This window comes from Lithobates pipiens, unplaced genomic scaffold (genome assembly GCF_037356315.1).
Source record: "Lithobates pipiens isolate NorthernLeopardFrog02 unplaced genomic scaffold, aLitPip1_a1.2 Scaffold_8, whole genome shotgun sequence".
Taxonomy (NCBI): Eukaryota; Metazoa; Chordata; class Amphibia; order Anura; family Ranidae; genus Lithobates; species Lithobates pipiens.
Genome location: NW_027507903.1, coordinates 648,089,717 through 648,115,469, shown reverse-complemented (window position 1 = coordinate 648,115,469; position 25,753 = coordinate 648,089,717). Strand labels below are relative to the sequence as shown.

At 39.8% G+C, this 25,753-nt stretch overlaps 1 protein-coding gene across 1 annotated transcript in view; it reads right to left on the bottom strand.

Annotated features, from left to right (window-relative positions):
• LOC143962458 (uncharacterized) overlaps positions 1-25,753 on the bottom strand; it is a 189,382-nt gene that overhangs the window by 112,423 nt on the left and 51,206 nt on the right. Inside the window, exon 7 of the mRNA XM_077471729.1 lies at positions 8,521-8,595. Within this exon, the coding sequence (XP_077327855.1) occupies positions 8,521-8,595 (75 nt within the window). The remainder of the gene's footprint in view (positions 1-8,520; positions 8,596-25,753) is intronic.

The window sequence follows — 25,753 nt, the reverse complement described above, 5'->3', positions numbered from 1 at the left end:
AGAAAAAGAAAGAGAGGGGGAAGGCAAAAATAATCTCAGACTATCGGGGACTTTTCCCATTCTATAAACTTTTTATTAAAGGAAAACGCAATGCAATCAAATGTTAATTATTAACATGACTGTGCCACATATATGCTATGTGGTGGAAAGTTTTTGGACACCCGACCATTACACCTATATGCACTTGTTGTAAATCCCTTTTCGCCATGGCCATATGGAGGTGGCCTCAATAATTTTGATTAGGCTTAAAACAAGATTTGAAGGTGTCTGTGGTGATTTGTGTCCATTTGTAAGGTCGGGTATTAGGGTTGTCACCTCATCCCTTTAAAGAGGAAGTAAACCCTGATGAGTTTACTTCCTCTTTCATTCCCTGCAAAGGCATAGCATAATGGACTACTATGCATCGCATAGTAGTCCATTATGAGTCACTTACCTGACACAGGAGCCAGCGAAGTCACCGCTGTCCCCTGTAGTTCCGAGCGTCCATCTTCTTGGTGGGTCTCCGTGGGTCTCGCTGCTCCGGCACTGTGATTCACCGAAGCAGCGATGACGTCACTCCCGCGCATGCGCACGGGAGATGAGACGCGCGGCATTGCGCGGCATCTTCGCCTTCGACGATGCCCCGCTCAGTGCGCCTGCATGCCGCTGTCTACGGCGTATGCGCTGTAGATAGCGGTGCCCGTCTTCGGGCAAATATCTCCTAAACCGTATAGGTTTGAGAGATATTTCTTGGACCTACAGGTAAGCCTTAATCTAGGCTTACCTGTAGGTCAAAGTGGTTTGTAAGGGTTTACAACCACTTTAAAACCGAAAACATATTAATTACACGGGTTCTGTGGCTGATTAAGGTGATAATTAAACTCACTTGGTGCCTTACCTGCATGAAATTAGCCTCAGAACCCGTGTAATTCATATGTGTTCGGGTTTAAAGGGGTGAGATGGCAACTCTATCAGGTACTGATGTTGCATGAGAAGACCTGGATCACAATCAGTATTCAAAGGTGCTCAGCAGGGTGGAATTCAGGGCTTTGTGCAGGACACGCAAGTTCCTCCGTATCAAAATGGTCACACCATGCCTATTTGATGCTGGCTTTGTACACAGAGGCACCGTCATGATGGAACAGGAAAGGGTTTCCTTAACTACTTCCTATCCGGGACAATTCTCGCACTTTGCTCCTACATGTAAAAAATCATAATTTTTTTAGAAAATGACTCAGAACCCCCAAACATTATATATGTTTTTTAAGCAAAGACCCTAGGGAATCAAATGGCGGTTGTTGCAACTATTTATATCCCCACTCAAAGTCCATGATGTCATGTGACGTACTGCCGGTGGGAAATGGTTAACCACTTCCAGCCCAAGGATGTCATATGACATCTTTTACTTTCAGTGGTGATATCTGAATGATGCCTGCAGTTGCAGGCATCATTCAGATATCTTCTTTTTCAGCTGGTGATTCTGTGCACCGTAAGAATGAAGATAGCGGCAGTTCAGCTACTTGAGCGTTCTTCCAGGTGGTGGGAGGGGACACCCCTCCCCTTTCCGCCACCCTCCGGTGGTTCTCCAGACTCTCCCGTGCCATCGTGGACCCGTAGAAAGAATCTGCCACCGCCAGATGAAGAGCATAGAGATGGTCACCAGTCATCTCTTTAACCGTCGAAAGGCCCGGAAACCATCAGAACTGAAATTATTTTTTTTCAGGTTTTAATGCTTTCCAGTCTGGAGGAGAGATGTGGGGTCTTATAGACCCCACATTTCTCCATAAAGAAGACCTGTCTCACACCATTCCTATTGTAAGGAATGTTTACATTCCTTGTAATAGAAATAAAATACAAAATTAAAGAGAAAGTGTAAAAATTAAAAAGATTACAGTAAAATAAACAATAAAAATTTAAAGCACCTCATCCCCGTGTGCTCACACACAGAAGCGAACGTGCATTTAAGTCCCGCCCACATATATATCGCCGTGTGCGTTAGAGCGAGAGCGATAATTCTAGCACTAGACCTCCTCTGTAAATCAAAACATGTAACCTGTAAAAAAAATGAAAGCATCACCTATGGAGATTTTAAAGTACCAAAGTTTGGCACCATTCCACGAGTGTGCGCAATTACTCGGCGCAACATCATCTTTCACATTATACAAAAAGACATTGGACGAAAACGAATGCACATGTCTACTACATACTGTTGTATAGCGTAATATAGCATAGTAAAGCACTTTAAATCACTATATGGCACTGGGTCGCATAGTATAGCACCATATCTGACCAGGAACAAGGATTATACAATGCATTATGGGTTCAGACACAAAATTACAGACATTCCATTTGTCTGAATTTCGGGTAATTTTGTTATCGTTTTAACAAATGTGCAGAATCCAAAAACCGAAAGATCCAATATAAACAAATGCTTTATTTTCGTTTTCGTTGTGACAGCAGTTTGATATAGATAGGAGATTCGACATGACGCTGACAATAGCGATCTGTGTCCATCAAACCTGTGGACTAAAATGTGCCTAACCTTAGCTCTATTAGTCCAAGATTATTCTACATAGAGAGAAAAGATTCGACATAGAGAGAAGATATTCGGCATAGAGAGAAAAGATTCGACATAGAGAGAAAAGATTCGACATAGAGAGAAAAGATTCGACATAGGAAAGATTCGACATAGAGAGAAAAGATTTGACATAGAGAGAAAAGATTCGACATAGAGAGAAAAGATTCGACATAGAGAGAAAAGATTCGGCATAGAGAAAAGATTCGACATAGGAAAGATTCGACATAGAGAGAAAAGATTCGACATAGAGAGAAAATATTCGGCATAGAGAGAAAAGATTCGACATAGAGAGAAAATATTCGGCATAGAGAGAAAAGATTCGACATAGAGAGAAAAGATTCGACATAGAGAGAAAAGACTTGACATAGAGAGAAAAGATTAGACATAGAGAGAAAAGACTTGACATAGAGAGAAAAGATTCGACATAGAGAGAAAATATTCGGCATAGAGAGAAAAGATTCGACATAGAGAGAAAAGATTCGACATAGGAAAGATTCGACATAGAGAGAAAATATTCGACATAGAGAGAAAATATTCGACATAGAGAGAAAAGACTTGACATAGAGAGAAAAGATTCGACATAGAGAGAAAAGATTCGACATAGAGAGAAAAGGTTCAACATTATAGAGACAATAGCAAAAAAGGTTGAATGTGCCTAACCTAACTCTATTAGTCCAAGATTATTCTACATACAGAGAAAAGATTTGACATGAAGATTCGACTAAGCAGTTGCCGCCAGCGGACATTTATGGTCAAATGCTCCGCCCATAGGCTATAAAAGAATTCTAATGTTGGTTGACTAGTAATAATAATTAATAAATATAATTATTACTAGTGTCATACAACATTAGAATTCTACTATAGCTTGTAGGCGGAACATTTGACCGGAAATGTACGATTGCGGCGTTGTTCAGTTTAGCTGCTCCGTCAAATCTTCTTAGAACATTCGACAGACACAAGCCTTCAATGAAAGATTCAACCTTAATGATTTCGGATTTTCGGAAAAATTCATTTTTTAACTAAACAAAATAAATAAAAACGAATTTCGGGAGTAACTAAATAAATGTATTTTTCAGACGAAAATCAAATCCCGAAACAAAATATTTCAGTGTGCACATGTCTAGTATACAGTGCTTTACTCTTCTATAATGTATAACCGCTTCCCACCCGGCCAATGCACATATACGGCCGGATGGGAGCCGTCTACTTCTGATAGGACGTTCAGGAACGTCCTTCAGAAGGAGCGGGATCTCGCGCGCGCGTGCCCGCGCAGCGGCGCGATCCCGATGTGCTTGTGTCACCCGGACACGGCGCATTTCAGATCGGCAGGAGGGCTATGTGATTGGCCCTCCTGATCACATGACGGCCGTGTCCAATCACGGCCGTCATGTGATGTAAACAAACAGCTGGTTGCTAGGCAATCGGCTCCTCCTCTCCTCACACAGAAGTCATCGCTGAGGAGAGCAGATCGCTGCAGCCGGCTGATGCTCAGTGGGTATGAGCTGTTTTTTACAGCTTTTTACTAACTGATCACCAGTCTAGTGTAAACACACAACACACCACACAGTATAAACACACCACACAGTATAAACACAGTCCCCACATATGTCCCCAAAACATACATGTCCCCAAATAATAAAAACACATGTCCCTAATAATAAAGACATGTCCCCCACATATGTCCCACTAAAATCACATGTCCCAATGATTATCTGCACACATATGTACGTGATCACCTGCACACATATGTACATGATCATTTGCGTACATATGTCCGTGATCACACAAACCAATTATTATACACTTAACGGAATTTTTTTTACCAAAAACATGTAGCAGAATACATTTTGGCTTAAATTTATGACAAAATTTGATTTTATTGGATTTCTTTTAAAATAGAAAAAAATAAAATATAGTTTTTTTTCCAAATTTCAGCTTTTTTCCGCTTATATTGCAAAAAAAAAAAAAAACGGAGTTGTGAATAAATACCACCGAAATAAAGCTCTATTTGTGCGAACAAAATGCTAAAAATTTCATTTGGGTACAGTGTAGCACGACCGCGCAATTGTCACTGAAAGCGCTAGAGCGATGAAAGCTGAAAATTGGGCTGGGAAGGAAGGGGGGCGAAAGTGCCCTGTATTGTAGTGGTTACATACCTGTACTCATTTAGGCCCCATACACACTGGAAATGATAAAAACGTCTTTAGCTGTAGAATGTGGCTTTAAAAATGCAAGTTTTGCCATTTTTTTTTTGCATTTTTCAAACCCACTAGCTCTGGTTTTTCCAGCCAGAAAACGCCCTGACAAAATATCCTAATAACAGCCTATGTGGGCATGGACACATGGGATAACATGCTGGGGAGTTTACTGGCTGCTGAAATAAGCGCCTGAAGCCAAAAACAGCCGCTTTACATCCCGTGTGCATGAGGCCTAAATCAAAGTGCTATTATGTAGACGGCAGTGTGGTGGGCTACATACCACTGTGTTCTTCTCATGTTCACACTTCCATAAATCTACCTGTCCTTCTTTGGACTCTTTATCTTTATTATCGTGAAGTGCGCTGATTGGCTGGCCTTAATGCCTTTTTCAGCTTTTTTTTTGTTTTTTATTTAAGTCTTTTTCCTTTCATTTAGACCGGGTTCACATATGTTTGGTCCAGTTTTGACAGCGGGATTTTAGCCCCCTCCGGTGTGACTTTGTTCATCAGTTCAGGTGCGAATTGTCAGCGCATGACAATGGAAATCGCACCTGAACCATGCTCAAAATTGTAATGGACTCTTTTTAAAAATGTGCTGCAGTCGGCCCGCACATATGTGAACCGGCTCCATTGAAAAGGCTGCAGGTTCACATGTCACGCGAATCAGATGCAGTTCAAAAGGCTTCCAATTCACATATATGTGAACCGGGTCTTAATGTTTCTCTTATAATATATATATATATATATATATATATATATATATATATATATATATATATATATATATATAGTATCTCACAAAAGTGAGTACACCCCTTACATTTTTGTGGAACCTGTCCTGTTATACCGCTGTATGGTCTTGGCCACCGTGCTGCGGTTCAGTTTCAGGGTCTTGACAATCTTCTTATAGCCTAGGCCAGTGATGGTGAACCTTGGCATCCCAGATGTTTTGGAACTACATTTTCCATGATGCTCAACTACACTGCAGAGTGTCTGATTATCATGGGAAATGTAGTTCCAAAACATCTGGGGTGACAAGGTTCGCCATCACTGGTCTAGGCCATCTTTATGTAGAGCAACAATTCTTTTTTTCAGACCCTCAGAGAGTTCTTTGCCAGGAGGAGCCATGTTGAACTTCCGGTGACCAGTATAAGGCTGGATTCACACTATATTACCAAAAGTATTGGGACACCTGCCTTTAGACGCACATTAACTTTAATGGCACCCCAGTCTTATGCCCCGTACAGACAATCGGACATTCCGACAACAAAATCCATGGGATTTTTTCCGACGGATTTTGGCTCAAACTTGTCTTGCATACACATGGTCACACAAAGTTGTTGGAAATTCCGATCGTGAAGAACGCAATGACATACAACACGCACAACAGGACTATAAAGAGGAAGTTCAATAGCCAGTAGCCAATAGCTTCCGTCTCGTAATTTATTCTGAACATGCGTGGCCCTTTGTGCGTCGGAACTTGTCTACATGAATTTACGCGATCGGATTTTGTTGTCGGAAAATTTTAGATCCAGCTCTCAAACTTTGTGTTTCGGAAATTCCGATGGAAAAAGTCAGATGGAGCCCACACACATCTGAATTTCCGACAGTGAGCTCCGATCACACATTTTCCGTCAGAAAGTCCGACCGTTTGTACGGATCATAATTTCGTAGGGTTCAATACTGAGTTGGCCCACCCTTTGCAGCTATAACAGCTTCAACTCTTCTGGGAAGGCCGTCCACAAGGTTTAGGAGATGTGTCTATGGGAATGTTTGACATTTAGTAGTGTGTCTACGGGAATGTTGGATGAGAAGGCCTGGCTTGCAGTCTCCGCTCTAATTCACCCCAAAGGTGTTCTATCGGGTTGAGGTCAGGACTCTGTGCAGGTCAGTCAAGTTCTTCCACCCCAAACTCGCTCATCCGTGTATTTATGGACCTTGCTTTGTGCACTGGTCCAAATCATTTGGTGGAGGGGGGATTATGGTGTGGGGTTGTTTTTCAAGGGTTGGGTTTGGCCCTTTAGTTCCAGTGAAGGGAACTCTTAAGGCGTCAGCATACCAGGACATTTCGGACAATTTCATGTTCCCAACTTTGTGAGAACAGTTTGGGGATGATCCCTTCCTGTTCCAACATGACTGCGCACCAGTGCACAAAGCAAGGCCCATAAAGACATGGAGGAGCGAGTTTGGGGTGGAGGAACTTGACTTGCCTGCACAGAGTTCTGAGGTTTAGGAAGGTGCCTATGGGAAGGTATGACCATTGTTCCAGAAGCACATTTGTGAGGTCAGGCAATGATGTTGGAGAGAAGATCTGGCTCGCAGTCTCCGCTCTAATTCATCCCTGAGTCCTGACCTCAACCCAATAGGACACCTTTGGGATGAATTAGAGTGCAGACTGCAAGCCAGGCCTTCTCGTTTAACATCAGTGCCTGACCTCACAAATGCGCTTCTGGAAGAAAGGTCAAACATTCCCATAGACACAGTCCTAAACCTTGTGGACGGCCTTCCCAGGCTGAGTTAAAGCTGTTGTTATAGATGTAAAGGGCGGGGCCAACTCAATATTGAACCCTACGGACTTATGCTCCGTACACACGGTCGGACTTTCCGAGGGAAAATGTGTGATCGGAGCTTGTTAATCAGAAATTCAGACCATGTGTAGGCTCCATCGGACTTTTGGGTGGGCCAACCCAATATTGAACCCTACAGACGAAGACTGGGATGCCATTAAAGTTCATGTGCGTGTAAAGGCAGGTGTCCCAATACTTTTGGTAGTATAGTGTATGTACTATATATATGTACAGTATCACACAAAAGTGACAGAGTGTATATATGTATATACTATATATATATGCACATATATGAGTGTATTTATCCTCTGACACCTCACTATGTTATGTGTTAATGGAGACAAGATCCCGTTCATTGATGGTTGAATGTCCTACTGGGGTGCACGCTTATGCCACGTACACACAATAGGATTTTCCGACAACAAAATCCTGGATTTATTTCAAACTTGTCTTGCATACACGCGGTCACACAACTGTTGTCGGAAATTCCGATCACCAAGAACGCGGCGACATACAACACGTACAACGAGCCGAGGAAAATGAAGTTTAATAGCCAGTGCGATTCTGAGCAGGTGTGGAATTTTGTGCGTCAAAAGTGTCTACACACGCTCAGAATTTACAAGAACGGATTTTGTTGTCAGAAAATTTGAGATCCAGCTCTCAAAGATTTGTTGTCGGAAATTCCGACAGCAAATGTCTGATGGAGCATACACACGGTTGGAATTTCCGATAACAAGCTCACATCGAACATTTGTTCTCGGAAATTTCGAGCGTGTGTACGCGGCATTAGGGCTGTATTTATTTAAAAAAAAAAAACAGCATAGAAACCTCATGCACATTTGTTCTGTGGAAATTGGGACAATATTGAATGCCATTAGGCTATTTCCTCTCCAGGTCAAATGTTCCTCATAGACTGAATCAAGAAAATGCCACCTTATTTCCACTAAATGGAACTGATGATCATAGGAAATAATTACCTATGATGGTAAGCTCCATCTCACACTCATATTATGGTGTTTTCCCGATTTTACTCTATTCTGTATGAATAAATAACATTCAACCTGGTAAGAAAATGGCTTAAAAAAAACTTTTTTTTTTTTTTTTTTGCTTTCATTTACAGGGAACGAATATATATGCAGTTTTAAGCAACAAATAGCTCCGCAGATTTTTTTAGGGTGGGTGCAAAATGAGAAACTCACTATTCATCTTCCAGACCTCGTCTAGGAGTTTCCCCACAGCTCCCAAATTCCTCTGAATCTTGTTGAAAAGAGAACCTGTAATACAAAGAATGGCAGGTTACCTCGGCTGCAGAGCTGCTCCCCTCTATACACATGAGCAATGAGAGGGAAAGAGATTTTCCTTCAGGGCTATAGACATGGGCATGCACACAGGGTGAGCAGGGTGTGCCTGGGTACACCCTAATTATCTTGTGCACATTGTTGCTTTGTGTGCAGGTGGGGAGATGGGAAAGATCTCCCTCTTACTGGCTCTGCCTTAAGAGAAGTGCTTACACAGGGAGAACAATGTGATGCGGCCATATATACAGGGCTGCTGATAAGACAACCAGCCCTCCTGTACTGGGCTCGGGGCCCCATCAGTTAAAAAGGGGGGCCCAGGCACCTGCTGAGCAAGAGGGCCGGCTGTACTGTCTTATTGCAGACACCAATCCTCTTCTGCCTCCCCCTGCAGCGTTGCCAGCTTCTCAGTTTACATCGCAGGGGGTAATGGTTCAAGCACATCTGCCCAGGCCCTCTTTCCCCCACAGCACTACCAGCTTTCCCCCACAGTGCTGCCCTCCTCTCCCACAGTCCCTTTCTTTCACAATTCAGACAGACATATCAGCCTTCATATTTCACCGGGCTCCTAAAAAAAAAATTATAAAAAATAAATAAATAAAAACTACTGACACCAATCTCTGCTCTACTGACACTGTCTGCTGCTTTACTGATATTCACACTGTTTTGTTGTGATTAGCTGTGATTGGTCAAAGCTAATCACATGGTACAGATGGGCTGTGATTAGCCCTGTCTGTACCATGTGATCAAATTGACCAATCACAGCCAGCAACAGATTTGTACACATTGGATGTCTTGAAAGAAATCCATCTATTGTGTACAACTGTCATGTGACCTGCTGTGATTCATCAAGGTGGTCACATGGTACTGTCAGAGAGCTGGTACTCTGATCAGTCATCGGCTGTGTCCCGTGGACATGGCCGGTGATGGATCACGCCATTGCATGAGCCCTGTGGCTGCACGATCGGTGAATCCTGACATGACATCATATGACACTCACGTCGGGAAGCATCCACATGGCTGTCAATCTGCTATTGGCCAGGCGGGAACTGGTTAATCAGCAAGAACAGGAGTAAAGGCACACGCATATATAATTCAAATAAGATGAAGCCTTAAAATGATACAGCATTGAAAAAAGTGCTCAGTAGCAGGACAGTTTTAATTAACACGAATATGAGTAAATATAAAGAGCAATTTTTAAAAAATAATAAAAAAAATTAGCCCTCAGATGCAGCTGTGAAAAAAAACGGTCAGTGGCAGGACATGTTTTAATGCAAGAGAAAAGAAGAAATGCAGAGACACAAGGCACCGGTCAGGTTTTTCAAACAAGAATGAACAGTTTGGCTTCAGTTGATGCAGCTGTGTAAAAATTGGCCAGTGGTAAGACATTTTTAATCAGCAAGAACACAAGTAAATACAGAGATACAAGGCCCAGATGTCTTGAAACAAGCATTAAAAAGTCAGCCCTCACATGCAATTGACCAAGAATTAAAAAGTTGGTCCCTTTAAATGCAGCTGTGTAAAAAATGTCAAGCGGCAGAATAGTTTTCAGTAGAACAGAAAAAAATTTAGATTTAGAGTTTTCCCTCAGATGATACATCTGTGCAAAAATTGTCAAGTGGCAGGACAGTTTTAATCAGCAATAACAGGAGTAAATGCAGACATATGCACAGATACCTTCAAGCAAGAATTAAAACAGTCAAACAAGAACTAACGCGCACACACGACCGTACTTTCGACGGACTGAACCCCGGAGGACTTTTAAAAGGAGTTGCGACGGAGTTCCGATGAAACGGACTTGCCTACTCACGATCGCACCAAAGTCCGACTGATTCGCACATGATAACATACGACCGGACTAGAATAAGGAAGTTCGTAGCTAATAGCAGCCCATGCATTGTTGTTTGTCTGTCGGACTAGCATACAGACTAACTGATTTTTTTGACCAGACTCCAGTCCGTCAGAAAAAAAAAACGAATTTCCTTAATTATTTCTGAGTCAGCGTAAATCAAAATGTGTGTTTTATTGTATACATCAAAGTAGAAGAATAATACTTACAAAAATAGTATAATGATACAAAAGAATATGTTGCTTCATATATGATTAGAGTCCTAGTAGTGTTCATTCATTTCAAAGATAGAAGAATTCTTAGCCTTTGACCAAGTGTTCTATTGGCTTGGCTTTTAAAATGGCCGAATAACCCTTTGTATGCTGAAGAGAAGTCTGTGTGTTGAGATAGATGGATGGATGTAGTCAGAGCTGTGTGTAGGCGATCAAGAGAGCGTCTTCAAGCAAGCTTTTGCTTATATGAACTCAAAGCTTCTAAATGTGTGCCAAAAGAAATACACACACCCCTTATCCTATTAACATCACCTCTCCTTTTGTTTCTCACAAGGGTGAGGGCTAAGGAGTGGATACCCGAGCTTTTCAACATCTGGTATTCTTCAGACACACAGACTACTCTCCTAATGACAGGAAATGGGGGAAGGAAAATCTTAGACTTTAAACAAAATATCAGTTACATAGGAAAATTTCTTTAAAAGCATATATAAGATTTACAATATCCATCAAAATCCTGATAGTTTTTAAATGTTTACTTTTTCAGTTCACCATGTCACCATCTGGAGATATTATTAATTCAAAGTTGTCTTTCACACAATTCTGGAGAATTCATATTCTTAATAAAGTATAATAAAGCCAAATTAAAATTTTAGGCATTACGAATATAACATTCCCCTTTGAAATATGAATACTAATCATATTTTCAAATATTAGTCCATTCAAACATTCATGTCACAATCACGCAGACTTTGATCCAATAACATGTGGGTCATGTGTAACTGAATCCGTAACTCCGAAACCCATTCTCCTTTTAAGCTTATTTTGCAATAAATCAGCTCCTTTCCTAATTTCACTTCTAATTCGATAATATAATTTTTTCATTCTAAATATTAGAGATGGGCGAACTTCCGACGGGATGTTTCGCGAACGTGAACCGCGAACACGGGCAAAAGTTTGCGAACCGTAACGTTCGCGGCGGGCCTCATTGACTGCAATGGCAGGCAAACTTTAAAAAAATGACAGGTCATATTTTCAGCCACAAAATACTTACTAGCTGTGCACACATAGTCTCACCACATGGCCACTGACATAACACAAGTATGAAGTGAATCTGGGATCGACAACTACAAGCATTGTTTTTTTATCTGTGAAATTTTGACAATTCAGGACTCAGGAGTGCATGAAGGCAATGGAGGAGAGGTCAGGGTAGGCTATGAAGAGGGTGCAGGAGATGATCACCAGCACCGTGATATAGAGAACTGACACCAGCAGCATGATAGAGTGCACTGACACCAGCACCGAGATAGAGTGCACTGACACCAGCACGTGATATAGAGCACTGACACCAGCACCGAGATAGAGTGCACTGACACCAGCGCCGTGATATAGAGCACTGACACCAGCACCGTGATATAGAGCACTGACACCAGCACCGTGATAGAGAGCACTGACACCAGCACCGTGATAGAGTGCACTGACACCAGCACTGTGATATAGAGCACTGACACCAGCACCGTGATAGAGTGCACTGACACCAGCACCGTGATAGAGAGCACTGACACCAGCACCGTGATAGAGTGCACTGACACCAGCACCGTGTACACATGCGTAATTTTGCCCTGTTTCAATGCGCTAAGCAGATTGGCACACACCACTTTACCAACTGTCAAATTGAGCGATGTTAGCCACTGATCTGCCTGTGAATGCAAAGCTGAAAGGAGTGCAGGGCCAGTGTGGCTCTTGGCTTTCAGGTACAACAGATGCCGCACAGCATGGCAACGTCTCACCTGTCATGTCAAATAGGTTATGGGGAGCTTGGGCAGTGCAGCAGAAGAGACGCTAGCAGCAGAAAAGGAGGAGTCAGTCGAGGAGGAGAGGGAGGAGGATGGAGTAGGAGGAGGAGAAGAAGAGCCAGGCCTGCATGCAATTCGTGGCGGTAAAACCAAATCTACATGGGTGCCACGGGTTACATGCTTGACGGGCGTCAGAAGGTTCACCCAGTGGGCAGTAAAAGTGATATACCTTCCCTGCCTGTGTTTGCTAGACCCCGTGTCTGTTGTCAGATGTATCTTGGCACCGACACTGTGTGCCAGAGACACATTCACTTGCCGCTGAACATGGCCATATAGCTCTGGGATGCACTTCTGTGAGAAATACTTCCTTCCTGGGGCCTTCCATTGTTGTGTTCCAATGGGCACAAATTTTCAAAGGCCTCCGAGTCCACCAGTTTATATGGCAGTAGTTGGCGGGCTATCAGTTCTGACAAGCCAGCCGTCAACCGTTGGGCAAGAGGGTTATCTGGCATCATCATTTTTTTTACGCTCGAACATTAGGCCCATGGAAGACTGCCTTTTTGCAAAAAAATGTGAGAATGGCATGATGGAAGGTGGAGTGGAGGACAATTGTGAGGAGAGAGGAGAAGGATAAATAGAAGACGAGGCTGGACGGTGAGAGCCTGGAGTGTGGCTTTGTGTGTTCTGTTGCTCCCACTGGGCTTGGTGATGGCAGCTCATGTGCCTTCTTAAGGCGGTCATCCCTAGGTGAGTGTTGGGCTTACCGCGACTTATGCTTTGACTGCAAAGATTGCAGATGGCAACACTATTGTCAGCAGCGGACACGTTAAAAAAAAACACACTGCGGAGTCATGTGCGGGCATCCTGGGAGCGCCAGATGTGACCGTACATGGTTGATGCCTCGCTCCTGATACATTAGCAGTCTGCTTTGTCCCTTCTGTGCAATCTAAGTTTCGCCTGCTTCTCCTCCCTATCTGCTGGTCCATATCTCCCTCTGAACTCCCCCCCTCTTCCTCTCTTGTGGGCACCCATGTGACATCACTAGACACGTCATCATCGAGGTCACCTTCCCCACCACTATAATTAGAGATCTCGGAGTAGGCAGCAACAGCGGGGACCAACCTCCTCCTTGGGCTGATCTGGGTACTGTCATCAGACTGCTGAGTGGCGGTTGTTGCTACCTCCTCTTCCTGATCCAATGCCAAGAGTGGCTGCGGAAGTGTCTTGATATGGATCAGAAAATAATTCCTGTGACTCAAGCTTAGGGTATATGGTGGTGGTGGTGGTGTTGGTGGTAGTGTCTTTTGGGGGTGCACACAGCAGAGAGTGAAGAAGAGGGTGCAGATCGAGAGGATGAGGAGGGTGCAGAAGAGGAAGGCTGAGTGAGATACTCAACTAAGTCTGGTGTGTCCTTTGACGTAATCGCACGCACCTTCTGCAATTTGCCACTTTGGCTCAAGCCTGTTGCTCCTGCCTTACCCCTACCTCCCCTGCGGAAGGGCCTGCCTCTTCCTCTGCCTGTCATTTTTTAAATTACCCTGTGACAAATGTCTCTAGAGAAGTGCAGTATGTATGTGGAAGAAGGTATAAAACACCCGCTTCAATCTGTTGTTTTTGGGGACCACTGGTCTATAACACCAGTTATAATACTTTTTTTTTATTGCCTTTGTCACTCTTTGTAGTATCGCTGCAGAAACAATCAGCAGTCACAATCCTGCACAGTGGAAATGCACTATACAATGCTTTCTATATGTGCAAGTATTTTATACGTGTATTACACAGCTATATACTGCACACCAAATAGTACACCTATACCAGTCCTTAAAAGGACCTTTGTGGACCTAGTAGCTAGTGATTTGCAAACTGTCCCTCAGTCCCTACAACGATAAAAGACAGCTGCAGAAACGAGCAGTAATCTGCAGCACAGCAATGCACCAGCACCCTATATATAGTACACCTATACCAGTCCTTAAAAGGACCTTTGTGGACCTAGTAGTAATAGCTAGCTAGTGATTAAACTGACTGCCCCTGCTCCACACAGCGTCCTGTCCCTACACTGACAAAAGACTGCTGCAATCACCAGCACAGCAGTGCACAGAACCCTATATACTGTACTATACATATACCAGTCCTTAAAATGACTTTTGTGGACCTAATAGCTAGCGATTTGTGTCACTACAGTCTCTCCCTACTCCACACAGCGCCCTGTCCCTACACTGACATAAGACAGAATGTAAAATGGCCGCCAGATCAGGTCTATTTATAAGGTAGGGGGAATGTCCAATTGTCCATGTGCTGAAATGTCTCAATTGGCTGTCCTGTACCCCATGATGGATGTGTCATCATGGGTCAAAGTTCTTTCACACTGTAAACACATATGTCCGCCGGGCGAACAGTGGCAATAGTCCCCCGAACAAGCGAATCGCGAACACTCAAAATTTCCCGCGAACTGACCACTGGGCGATCAGTTCGGCCATCCCTACTAAATATCAAACATAACTGGAATATAAGGAATAACATAATAATAATAAAAAGAATAACAATAGGATGTGATAAAATATTTCCTGTTGCTGAAGTTATAAAAGTTTTTCCCCAAATTGATACAGTATTACTGAATTTTTTCCACCAATTACTTCATGAAAATTCTGACCATTGATGTGATATTTCTCTCAAATGACCTTGTTCATGTTTAAACAATACTTCTGCATTCTGCAATTCCTTAGACAAAGCTATTAATAAACCTTTATCCTTTTGAATTATATTTGCCCATTTTTCCCATGGAAATTCATCTATTTGGGAAATATTGAGTAGGAAGAGTGCTAATATTTTTCATAAACATATTTGTTAAATTTGTTCTCAACCCATTAACACTTATTGCAACAATGTCTCCTTCTATACAATACAAACCTTGATTTAGATTTTCTGTATTTGTACAAGAAGATAATTTTTTTTAACCCTTTCTGTATCTGACATAAACTGAAAACAAACCTTCTTTTTATCTACACGAGTAATTAATTCAGAAAACATGATGACAGATCTAATTGTTCTAATTCAGAATTTTCATTGTTAAATACAAAATCTGTATACTGTAATTTATAGTATAATAATTGTGTATTGCTGACAGGTAATCCCAAAACAGTGATTGGAACCAAAATTTGTTCTTTTCTGGCTATTGGAATCATAGAAGAACTATAATATACATCCTGTTTGCATCCTATCCATTTATTTACCCATAAATCTGTATGATTTATAGCATATACATATTCTCTGGGTAAATTCTGTAAAATGCCAAGAGGAGTTATTCCACTCTGAAATGCTTGCGCAATTATTTTAAAATTAGTGGAATATTCAGTCTAAATCTCTAAGCATGCTCTGGCTATATGAGAATGTGGTTCACTTATCATCAAATCAAGAGTAATATTTTGAAGATGTAAAATAGATGGACCCATGATATTAGCTGTTTTAATAACCATATTCTAAAATCTGATTTAAATGTTTTTATATTTTAATACCATTACTCCCTACTAAACCAGCGGTTTCTAGATCAGACTTTTAAGTATTAATATCCATACTATTTGTTATACTCCCGATTGTGCCAATCCCTCCTAAAATACATTCAACAACACCACGCTTATTTCTGTTATAATTTCTATTATTAATTCCAAACCATCTCTTAATACCCAATTCCATATTAACCAAATGTCCTTGACATTGTGGAAACCTTGTAGAAATTTTCCATTCTGAAAACATTAAAGTTCCACAAAATAATGACAAACTTTCCTTCTCTCAAAAGAGTTTTGGATTGGAAATGGTTAATCTGAAAAGGAGTTGCAGAGAAACTTTTCTTATTAACACATGGAGGTTTCTTTGGAGACATAACAATAACACTTGCCTTAGCACATTTCACCGGATAATTTCCTATTGATATGCAACATTCATATATACCAGTTTAATTCAAAGATACTCTCATTTGCTGATAAACAAATGTATAATTGATCCAATTCACACTACCAAAAATTCCTTTATGAATTATGATAGTAGAACTGTAAAGAAAACTACCCAAAAATGCAGCATTCCTTTTCTAAGTTAACAATGAATTTCGAGGTAAAGATATTTTTGTATTACATATCAAATGCAAATTATCTTTATCTTCCATCATTTTCAAAGATTGTGGGAAAATATTAATTTCTGGAACAATCCTATCAACTATAGAAATATCAATTTTGACCCTTATTTGAGTAAATGTTCTTGTTACTTTAAAATCCCATGTTCTTACAACATCCCCTTTTTCATCTCCAATTATATTTAAATGTTTTGGATCTAATATCTTCATGAAACTTTGAAAAAGGTAATAAAATTTATCTAAAGGGATAAAGTATTTTCCCAGATCTTGGCATAGTATTCGTAACATCTCCAGACCACATTGTTGAATCATTACCTTTTAAATATATAGACCAGAAACTCCTCAAGAATATATTACATTCAAAAGTTCAGATTTGGTTGTTTAGTCTATAATATCCCTGCATTTTAACAAAATTTGTTTTGGATTCTATCTTTTTTTTTTTTTTTTTTTTTAAGATAATTTTTATTGAAAATGTATACAAATAGGGTACAAAGTCAAAGTTAACAGCAAGTGAAAATACATGAAAGCACGTATACATATGTTAAGGCAGTCAATGATAATTGTACAATGTAAATAAGTGAACGTGGAAAAAAAAAAAAAAGGTACATGGTCCAGTACAATCTTGCATGGCAATAAACCAATACAGGTGTACAAACGTGTGCAATTTTTGTCCCCGCTGCCGGGGATGGTGGGATAGCTACCAGACAGTGGTGCCAGGTAGTTATATAAAGAAAATGGGGGGTCTCAGCTTGAGAAAGGAGTCAGTTATTGTGTATGGGAGGATAGGGTATGATATTGGGAAGGGAGACAAAGGTCAGAAGGATGGGGGGTGTGGAGATAGGGATGCTTATAGCTGAGTAGACAGACCCAGTGGGATATCCGATTAATTGAAAAGCAACTTTGTGTGAATCAAGTCATCGTATATTGTTTAAAGGTGTCAGTAGACATAAAGTGGATCCAGCATGACCAAGTATTGGTGAATTTTGCTGGCGTGTCTTTGGCTTGATGGATTAAGTTTTCTATGGTCATTATATGAACAATGCGCTGAAGCCATTCTTGTACAGTAGGGATAGTCGGGGATTTCCATTTCAGAGGGATGCATTGTCTGGCTGCATTGACCATGTGCATGGCGAGGGATTGGAAGTATAATCTATTGGGTGAAATAGAGTGGTGCAGTAGGAATTGGGTGGGTGAGAATTCTAAATCTAGTGTGGTAACTGCTTGGATTATGTCATGTATTTTGGTTCAGAAGGGCTGAATTTTCGGACAAGACCACCAGAGGTGCAGAAAAGATCCCTGGGTGTCATTACAGTGCCAACAGTTTGGATTCTATTTTAACTTTGATTTCAATATTACTATTATTATTATTATTATTATTATTATTATTATATAATTATTATTATAGATTTCAATATTATTGCTGTGAATGAAACAATTGCAAACAGAAATCATATCCCTGTCCTACACATACAAATACATACAAATCTTCTGCTGTATTAATATCAACATCTCTAAAATTATGATTTTTGTCATATGCATTAATATCAATAACTCTCTCATTTTTGTCCTTTGTAATGATATCAGTGTTCTTATTTTTTAGTTCATCTGTATTGATATCAGTGTCTACATCTCTTTTATTTCTGAATAATGCAAGATTTTTGTTGTATAATTCTTCAATCCTGTTAACGTCTGCATAGCTGGAACAGTTTGTGATATATTTTACCACAGATAAAATTGTCACTAGGGAAAAGATGATACATTTTCTCTCTGTAACACTTTTCTTTTGTTGAACTGACATCTTTTCTTCCCTTTGGGATCCATGATTCCTTCAGGTTAGATTTTTATAATTAATTCCTGAAAAAAGGAATGCAGCATTTGTTATCTCAACATATACAATTTGTTATACCCACATTTTTATTTCTACATACGTTTTTTTCACTGAACTGAGAAGGTATTTGTACCCCTTGAACATCCAAAATGTCAAATGGACCTTGTCAATTACTTTTCCATGTTCCAACTCCTGAAACTTTAGCTCCGCCTGTAACGTACATCTCACCATCTCTGGGTGTGACCTCACATGTGACAATTCTTTAATCTCCATTTTCTTTCTGTCTTAGACTTGTGCTAACACTATTCGCAATGGTTCCATAGCACTATGTCGAGCTCAAAAGCAAGAGGGGTCTCTATTGCTTTTCATAAGCGTCTACCAGTTCAGAATTTGGAATGTAGAGCTGATTTAAATGGAAGATATCTGTTCCTCAAAATCCGATTGTGGGATAAAATTTTCACAATTGCAAACTTTTATATTCCAAATTATGATCAAACTAAGACAATCGCGAGTTATCTTGGCCTTCTAGCAGATTTTGCAGAAGGTACGGTTATTGTGGGAGGAGATTTTAACCTAGTTTTAGATCCATCACTAGATACGTCAGCTCAACGATCAAATATTTCATATTCTCATTTGAGGGCACTTAAAAACAAACTTTTTGAACATAGGTTGATGGATCTTTGGCGGACCCTAAACCCTAAAGATCGTAACTATACATATTTTTCTCTAGCACATAAAACATATAGTAGAATAGACTTCTTTTTAACTGGTCCTAAATTATTGGAATGGAACCCTTCTATAGAAATCGGATCATTCATTTGGCCCGACCATTCACCAGTATTTTTAACAATAGCACCCCCTCAGACTCAGGGTACCAATTGGTCGTGGCGTTTGAATGATACACTTATGCAAGATCAAATCTGTCGTAAAGCAATTGTGGAGGTGATTGATAATTTTATTTCCGATCATGAACAGGATGAAACTGCCTTACCCTTGAAATGGGAGGCCTTAAAGGCAGTAATAAGAGGGGTGTTTATTCAACATGGTTCTCATCTTAAAAAAGAAAAATCAAAAATTATCGAAAATATGTTATTAAAACTTCATTCTTTGGAAACTCGACATAAAGCCCACTGTTCTCCAGATATATCAGCCAATATTTTCTCTACAAGGATATCTCTATTACAGCTATTCAAATCATCTCAGAGCTCATACCAACAAAGACGTGCAGTGGGAAGATATAGATTTGAGAATAAGTGTGGGAAAATGTTGGCTGATATGTTACACCCACGTCAATCACAGACTTTTATACCAAGTATAAAAAAATCATCAGGAGAATTGACATCTGATCCACATGAGCTTCAACAAATTTTTAGGGAATACTTCTCAGCCCTCTATAATTTGACTCCATCATCATTATTGGAGGATAGGGGAGTTGGAGACAATATTATTGGGGAATATGTACGGGAAAACGCTATTCCGACAATAGATACTGTTACTAGGGAATCTTTGGATTCTCCATTCTCACTTGAAGAACTACTAGAAGTAATTGCCAATACTCCAACAAATAAGAGTCCAGGTCCTGACGGGTTTACATCAAAATTTTATAAGACGTTTAGAGAACATATAGCCCCGTTTATGCTCCAAGTGTTTAATTCTATCTCTTTTACGAATCAATTTCCAACACAGACTTTGGAATCTCATATTACTTTAATTCCCAAACCAGAAAAGGATTTAACACTTTGCTCCAGTTATCGACCCATATCGTTGATTGGGATAGATTTAAAGATATATGCTAAACTGATTGCACTCCGTCTTCAACCACTTCTTCCAAGCTTAATACATACAGATCAGGTAGGATTCATTCAAAGTAGAGAAGCACGCGACAACACGATCAAAACTTTTTGTTGATGAACTATGCACAAAGGGCTAAAATTCCAGTATGCCTTCTTTCAGTTGATGCAGAAAAGGCATTTGATCGGGTGGGATGGCCCTTCCTTAAACATTCTTTAATGCAAATAGGATTGGGGTCAAATATATTCCATAAGATCATGGCATTATATACTAAACCGGTAGCTAGAATAAAAATTAATGGTTCATTGACAACTAGTTTTAATATACAAAATGGTACTCGCCAGGGATGCCCGTTATCCCCTTTATTCTATGTTATAGTAATGGAATATTTAGCGACGGCTATTAGACAGAACTTTTACATTTCTGGTGTTCAGATAAAACAGAGGGAAATAAAAATGGCTTTGTTTGCTGATGATCTATTACTTTATATCACTAATAAACACATTGCAATTCCCTCTGTTTTGTCTGAATTCCAGCGGTTTGGGAAACTGAGCAATTTTAAAGTAAATGTATCAAAATCAGAAATCCTTAATGTGTCGCTCGTACCCGAACAGGTTGCAATGTTGAGAGCTAATTTTAAGTTTAGGATTTGCTCTACAGCTGTAAAATATTTAGGTGTTAAATTTACCCCGGACTCAAATCATTTATACTCAATGAACTATGTTCCTCTTCTGCAACGTACCTTACAAGATCTAAAAAAATATGATGTTAAGCAATACTCATGGTTTGGGAGAATTAATATATTAAAAATGGATATAATACCGCGGTTTTTGTACCTTTTTCAAACTATCCCAATTGGTGTCCCTAGATCATTTTTTACCACTTTACAATCGGCGTTTACAAAATTTATTTGGGGACATAAAAAACCAAGATTACAAAAGAAATTATTATCATTACCAAAAACTAAAGGAGGTGCGGGTGCACCTGATCTATATTATTACTATGTCTCGGCTGTTTTGACTAGACTGGTGGACTGGTTTTATTGCTCGGAAACCAAACAATGGGTAAAAATAGAACAAGGGTTGAATCAATTGGATTTAAAGGTATTGCCATGGTTAGACTTGTCTGATAGTAATTTAAATCGAGAACTGTTAGAATCTATGCCTTCCCTCACATCCCATGTGTTGAATATATGGGGCAAAACAGCTATAAAATTGGAACTTTCCTCCTATGTAGGACCTATGACACCTTTATTTGGCAATCCTCTATTTCCACCGGCATTAAATAGGACAAGTTTTCTCATATGGAATAGGGAATCCCATTATAGATTGAGTAATATTTTATGCCAGGGGACAATTCCGTCTTTATTAAATTTATTCCCCAGACAGCGACCATCACTTATGCAAATGTTGGAGTTTTGGCAGTTGCGGTCATTCTGGTGCACAATTCAGTAAGTCTCTGGGTAGAGATTTAACACAACTTGAAACTATCCTGACACAAGATCAAAAACCAAATCATGTTATATCAGTACTGTATAAGATGTTTATTATTAAAAATCACCCGGAGCCCCCAGAATATATAAATAGATGGGTTAATGAGATCAACGCTCAAATTGAGGTTGGGGAATGGGAGAAGGCATTTAATTTTGCTCACTGTCTATCACCGTCAATTAAAGCACAAGAGACGAATTATAAAATACTCTCAAGATGGCACTGGAGCCCAGTGACACTCCACCGTATATACCCAGAAAAATCAGATATATGTTGGCGATGCCATAGAGACAAGGGCACATTGCTCCATATTTGGTGGGAATGCCCCCTAATTTTTAGATTTTGGGGAAAGCTTATGCAATTATATACAACAGTTACTGGGGAGGTAATTCCAAATACACCACAAATCACCCTTCTCTCTATGTTACCAAGAACATATAAAAATGTTAAAAAGAATATTTTAGGACACTGGTTGACGGCGGCAAGAACTGTGATACCGCGGCACTGGCGATCAACCCAGTCGCCTACAATAAATGAATGGGCTCTAGAAATGGATAATATAGAGAGAATGGAGACACTCTTAGCACAAGAAAAAGATACATATGAAAAGTGCCTCCTGGTTTGGACTCCCTGGAGACCGCATAGGAAATTGGTAAAAAATTAAGGAACTAGGACGGAGGAAGGGGGAGGGAGGGACTCGTGGAGGAGAGAGGAGAGAGAGGAGCGGGGGAGGGGGAGAGGTTAGATGTACACCTTTCCCCCTTTCCTCCTCTCTGTTTTTTTTTTTTTTTTTTTTGGGGAGGGAGGGGGAAATAAAATAATAAATGTGATTATTATGTATGTAAGTAATATGTATGTTTGAAAACTGTTTAACTATGTGTAATGACTTATAATAATTGAAAATAAAAAATAGAATTGGAAAGACTTGTGCTAACAACATCTAATTTTATTTTAAATAAACCTTTCCGTTCTTGGTCAACTTGACAGACCACTTATCTTGTACAAAAGATAATTTTGGTTTAATAACGAAATAACAAAATGTTACAAGAACAATATCAATTGTAGAATATCAAAAATAGATTATTCTTACAATATTACACAAGATTTAAATCCTTTATGTGTGTAAAAGTAACAACAATTCTTCATGCTGTATATGTGTCTTGTGTGTTCTGGAGTGAATCTCCCTGGAATGTGTGTCCTGCAGTAATTGACTGTCTCCTCTCCTGTTACATGATTCTACTCCTAAAACCAACTCCCTCCTTTTTCCTATTTAAGATAGCTTAAAAGCTCTGCTGGGCTATACTGTTCCACAGAGTGCCCGCGACTTTTGAATGAGCAATTTGCCTCCCACCTTTCAAAAAAGATGGACGTTACTCATTCCAAAGTTCCTAAGGCCGCGTACACACGCGGGGACTGTTCGCCCAACTTTGTCCGTCAAACAGTTTCAGCAAACAGTCCGCTCAAAATTAGCATGGACGGACATGGCCACACACGACGAACGAACAGTTTGCTGAAACCGTGCGCGATGACGTGAACAGCACGTACGACGGGACGAAAAATACGACGTCCTATACACTGCATTATAACTTTCGGCGTGTAAATCCTTTCTGAGCATGCGCGGAACTTAGTTTGACGAACAAGCCTACACACGAGGGGACTGTTCGCTGAAACAAAGTTTCAGCGGACAGTTTTTCGGAAATTCCGAAAAACCTTGTTCAGCGGACTGTTCGCTGAAACTGTCCGCTGAAAGCCCACACACGAGCGGACTGTCCGCCGAAACACTGTTCAGCGGACAAAGTTGGGCGAACAGTCCCCGCGCGTGTATGTGGCCTTAGGGTAGGCCTATGAGTACTATGTATAAAAATATTTTAAACATATACAATCCTTTTTTTACCTTTAAAACAAATACTACATATCAGTATATATACACATAATTTGTTAATAATCTCCTAATCAAGACATATTGTAAAATAAAAGACTTATATTTTTAGCTAACGCAATTACATTTTTTTATCATGAATTAACTTCCTTTCTCAACTAGAAATGTGTAGAGGGACCATTTTTTTGCATAACATCTGCAACCATTTTTACCACTTCTCTATTGCCTCTCTTTGAGGTGAAAACAAAAAAAAAATAATGGCATTTTCCTTCCTGTTTTTACCTCAAAAGGAGAATAATTTCTTACTGTCAGGGCTGGCTTAGCCCTTCCTCCTCTGGGCTGGCCGCTCAGCTGTCCGCTAATTGCCAGCTCTCATCTCTCTTCACAGTTACCAGCTGTTCCCGATGATGCTCATCTGACCTGCCTATTTAAAGCCTTCCATCTCACTTCTCCTTTGCCTTCACGTTGGCCACATCACAAGGAACCATCTCCTGCTGTTTGTTTCAAGACTGACTTGCTGACATCCCTCCTGGCTTCTCATCCTGCTTGCAGTTGCTCTCCTTGGATCCCTGACTTCAGGCCTGGCTGATTACCCAATCTGGTTAATGAACTTTGGACTGGCTGACTACCCAATCTGGCTACTGGACTCTGGCTATGCTTGACCACGCTTTTTTCTATTTACCTTTTTATTAATAAACAAGTGTGATTTATTTGTACTTCTGTCTCAGCCTGATTCATGGTTCCTGACACTTACACCCATTAAAATGAATAGAACAGTTTGCTATTATATCCAAACTGAAAAAAAAAAACATGATTAATCAACATCCCAACAATTGTTAAAGCATCATCATTAGTGAATCCCACCTGTAGGTGTTATGGTATAAGAAACACAAAAACCCTTTTAGTCATGATCCTGTTCTCATAAACCAAAAAATTATCCTATGACACCCGGAGAAAAAAACGCAAAGATATCCCCCCTTACGTTTCTCTACAAATTAAGAATTCTGTGTGTCTATTTTGTTCACAACATAAATTTTAACCATTCAGGATGAAATCACTAATTCCCCATACAAATCTGGTTTCTTAGCTAATTGAATGTGTCTGTAGTTCTATTGCCTACAGCTAACTCTCTGTTGTCTTAAACAAAATGTATTCAGTTGCTAATTGAGTACAAAACTGAAAATGTATTCAATTGCTAATTGAGTACAAAGCTGTTCTTTTACCCTCCTTTTCAGGTGAACTAAACCTTTCAATGTTCAGCCTGAACAAAACAAAAAAATAAAAAAACATAATAATCATAACTAGGAGAAATTAATAAAAAATAATAATCCAGAGGATTATCCTTGGAAATATAAAAAATATATCAAAGTCCTCAATAATATTTCAAACGTCAAAACCAAATCTCTGAAGCTCAAATCATAACCTTATTCATAGCAAATAAACATCAACCATAAAAATCTTACCATCCATGCAGTTCATTTAAGGACTGCTAACATTGTTTTTCACAGTGTTATATGCTACATAATGATACCTTTCCTGTCTTAATGGACTATTTTCAATTTGCAATCTTTGCATTTGGGTCATAGAAGGGAAATAAGTTTGATTATTATGACCTCTATACTCCAAATTACTACACCAGCGCACAGAATACACTTCATAGCGCCTTGGCATGGTTTTCGGATAATACAACCTCTTTTGTATATCGTTATTATTATTAGCCAACACACAAAACCTGGCTATGTGACCCTCTCGTTTGCAAACAAAACATTTAAGAGTTGCTCTTTTTGCATAAACTTTCCTCTGAACATATGGCAATGGAAATTTACATTTCTGTTTAATATTATTGAAGTCAATTGACTTGCCACTTTCATTGTCTGATGAAATACTAACAATTGACTCATCAGAAGACTCCATTGTTTCAATTCCTGAGTCAACATCATTAACTCTCACACCTGACTTTGTCACATGTTCATGAGCATCCATTTTTGTTGAACACTGAGCAGTGCAAGAGACTGAGCTTGCAATAATTGCTTTTTAAGTAAACTTATAATATTCTCATGTTCAATCTTTTCCTGAGTCAAAAAAGCTATTTGACTTTGTTTTTCTTTAAGCAATTGCAATAATGCATTCATTTTTTGTTCCAATTCAACTTTTTCAATCAATAATTGTTCA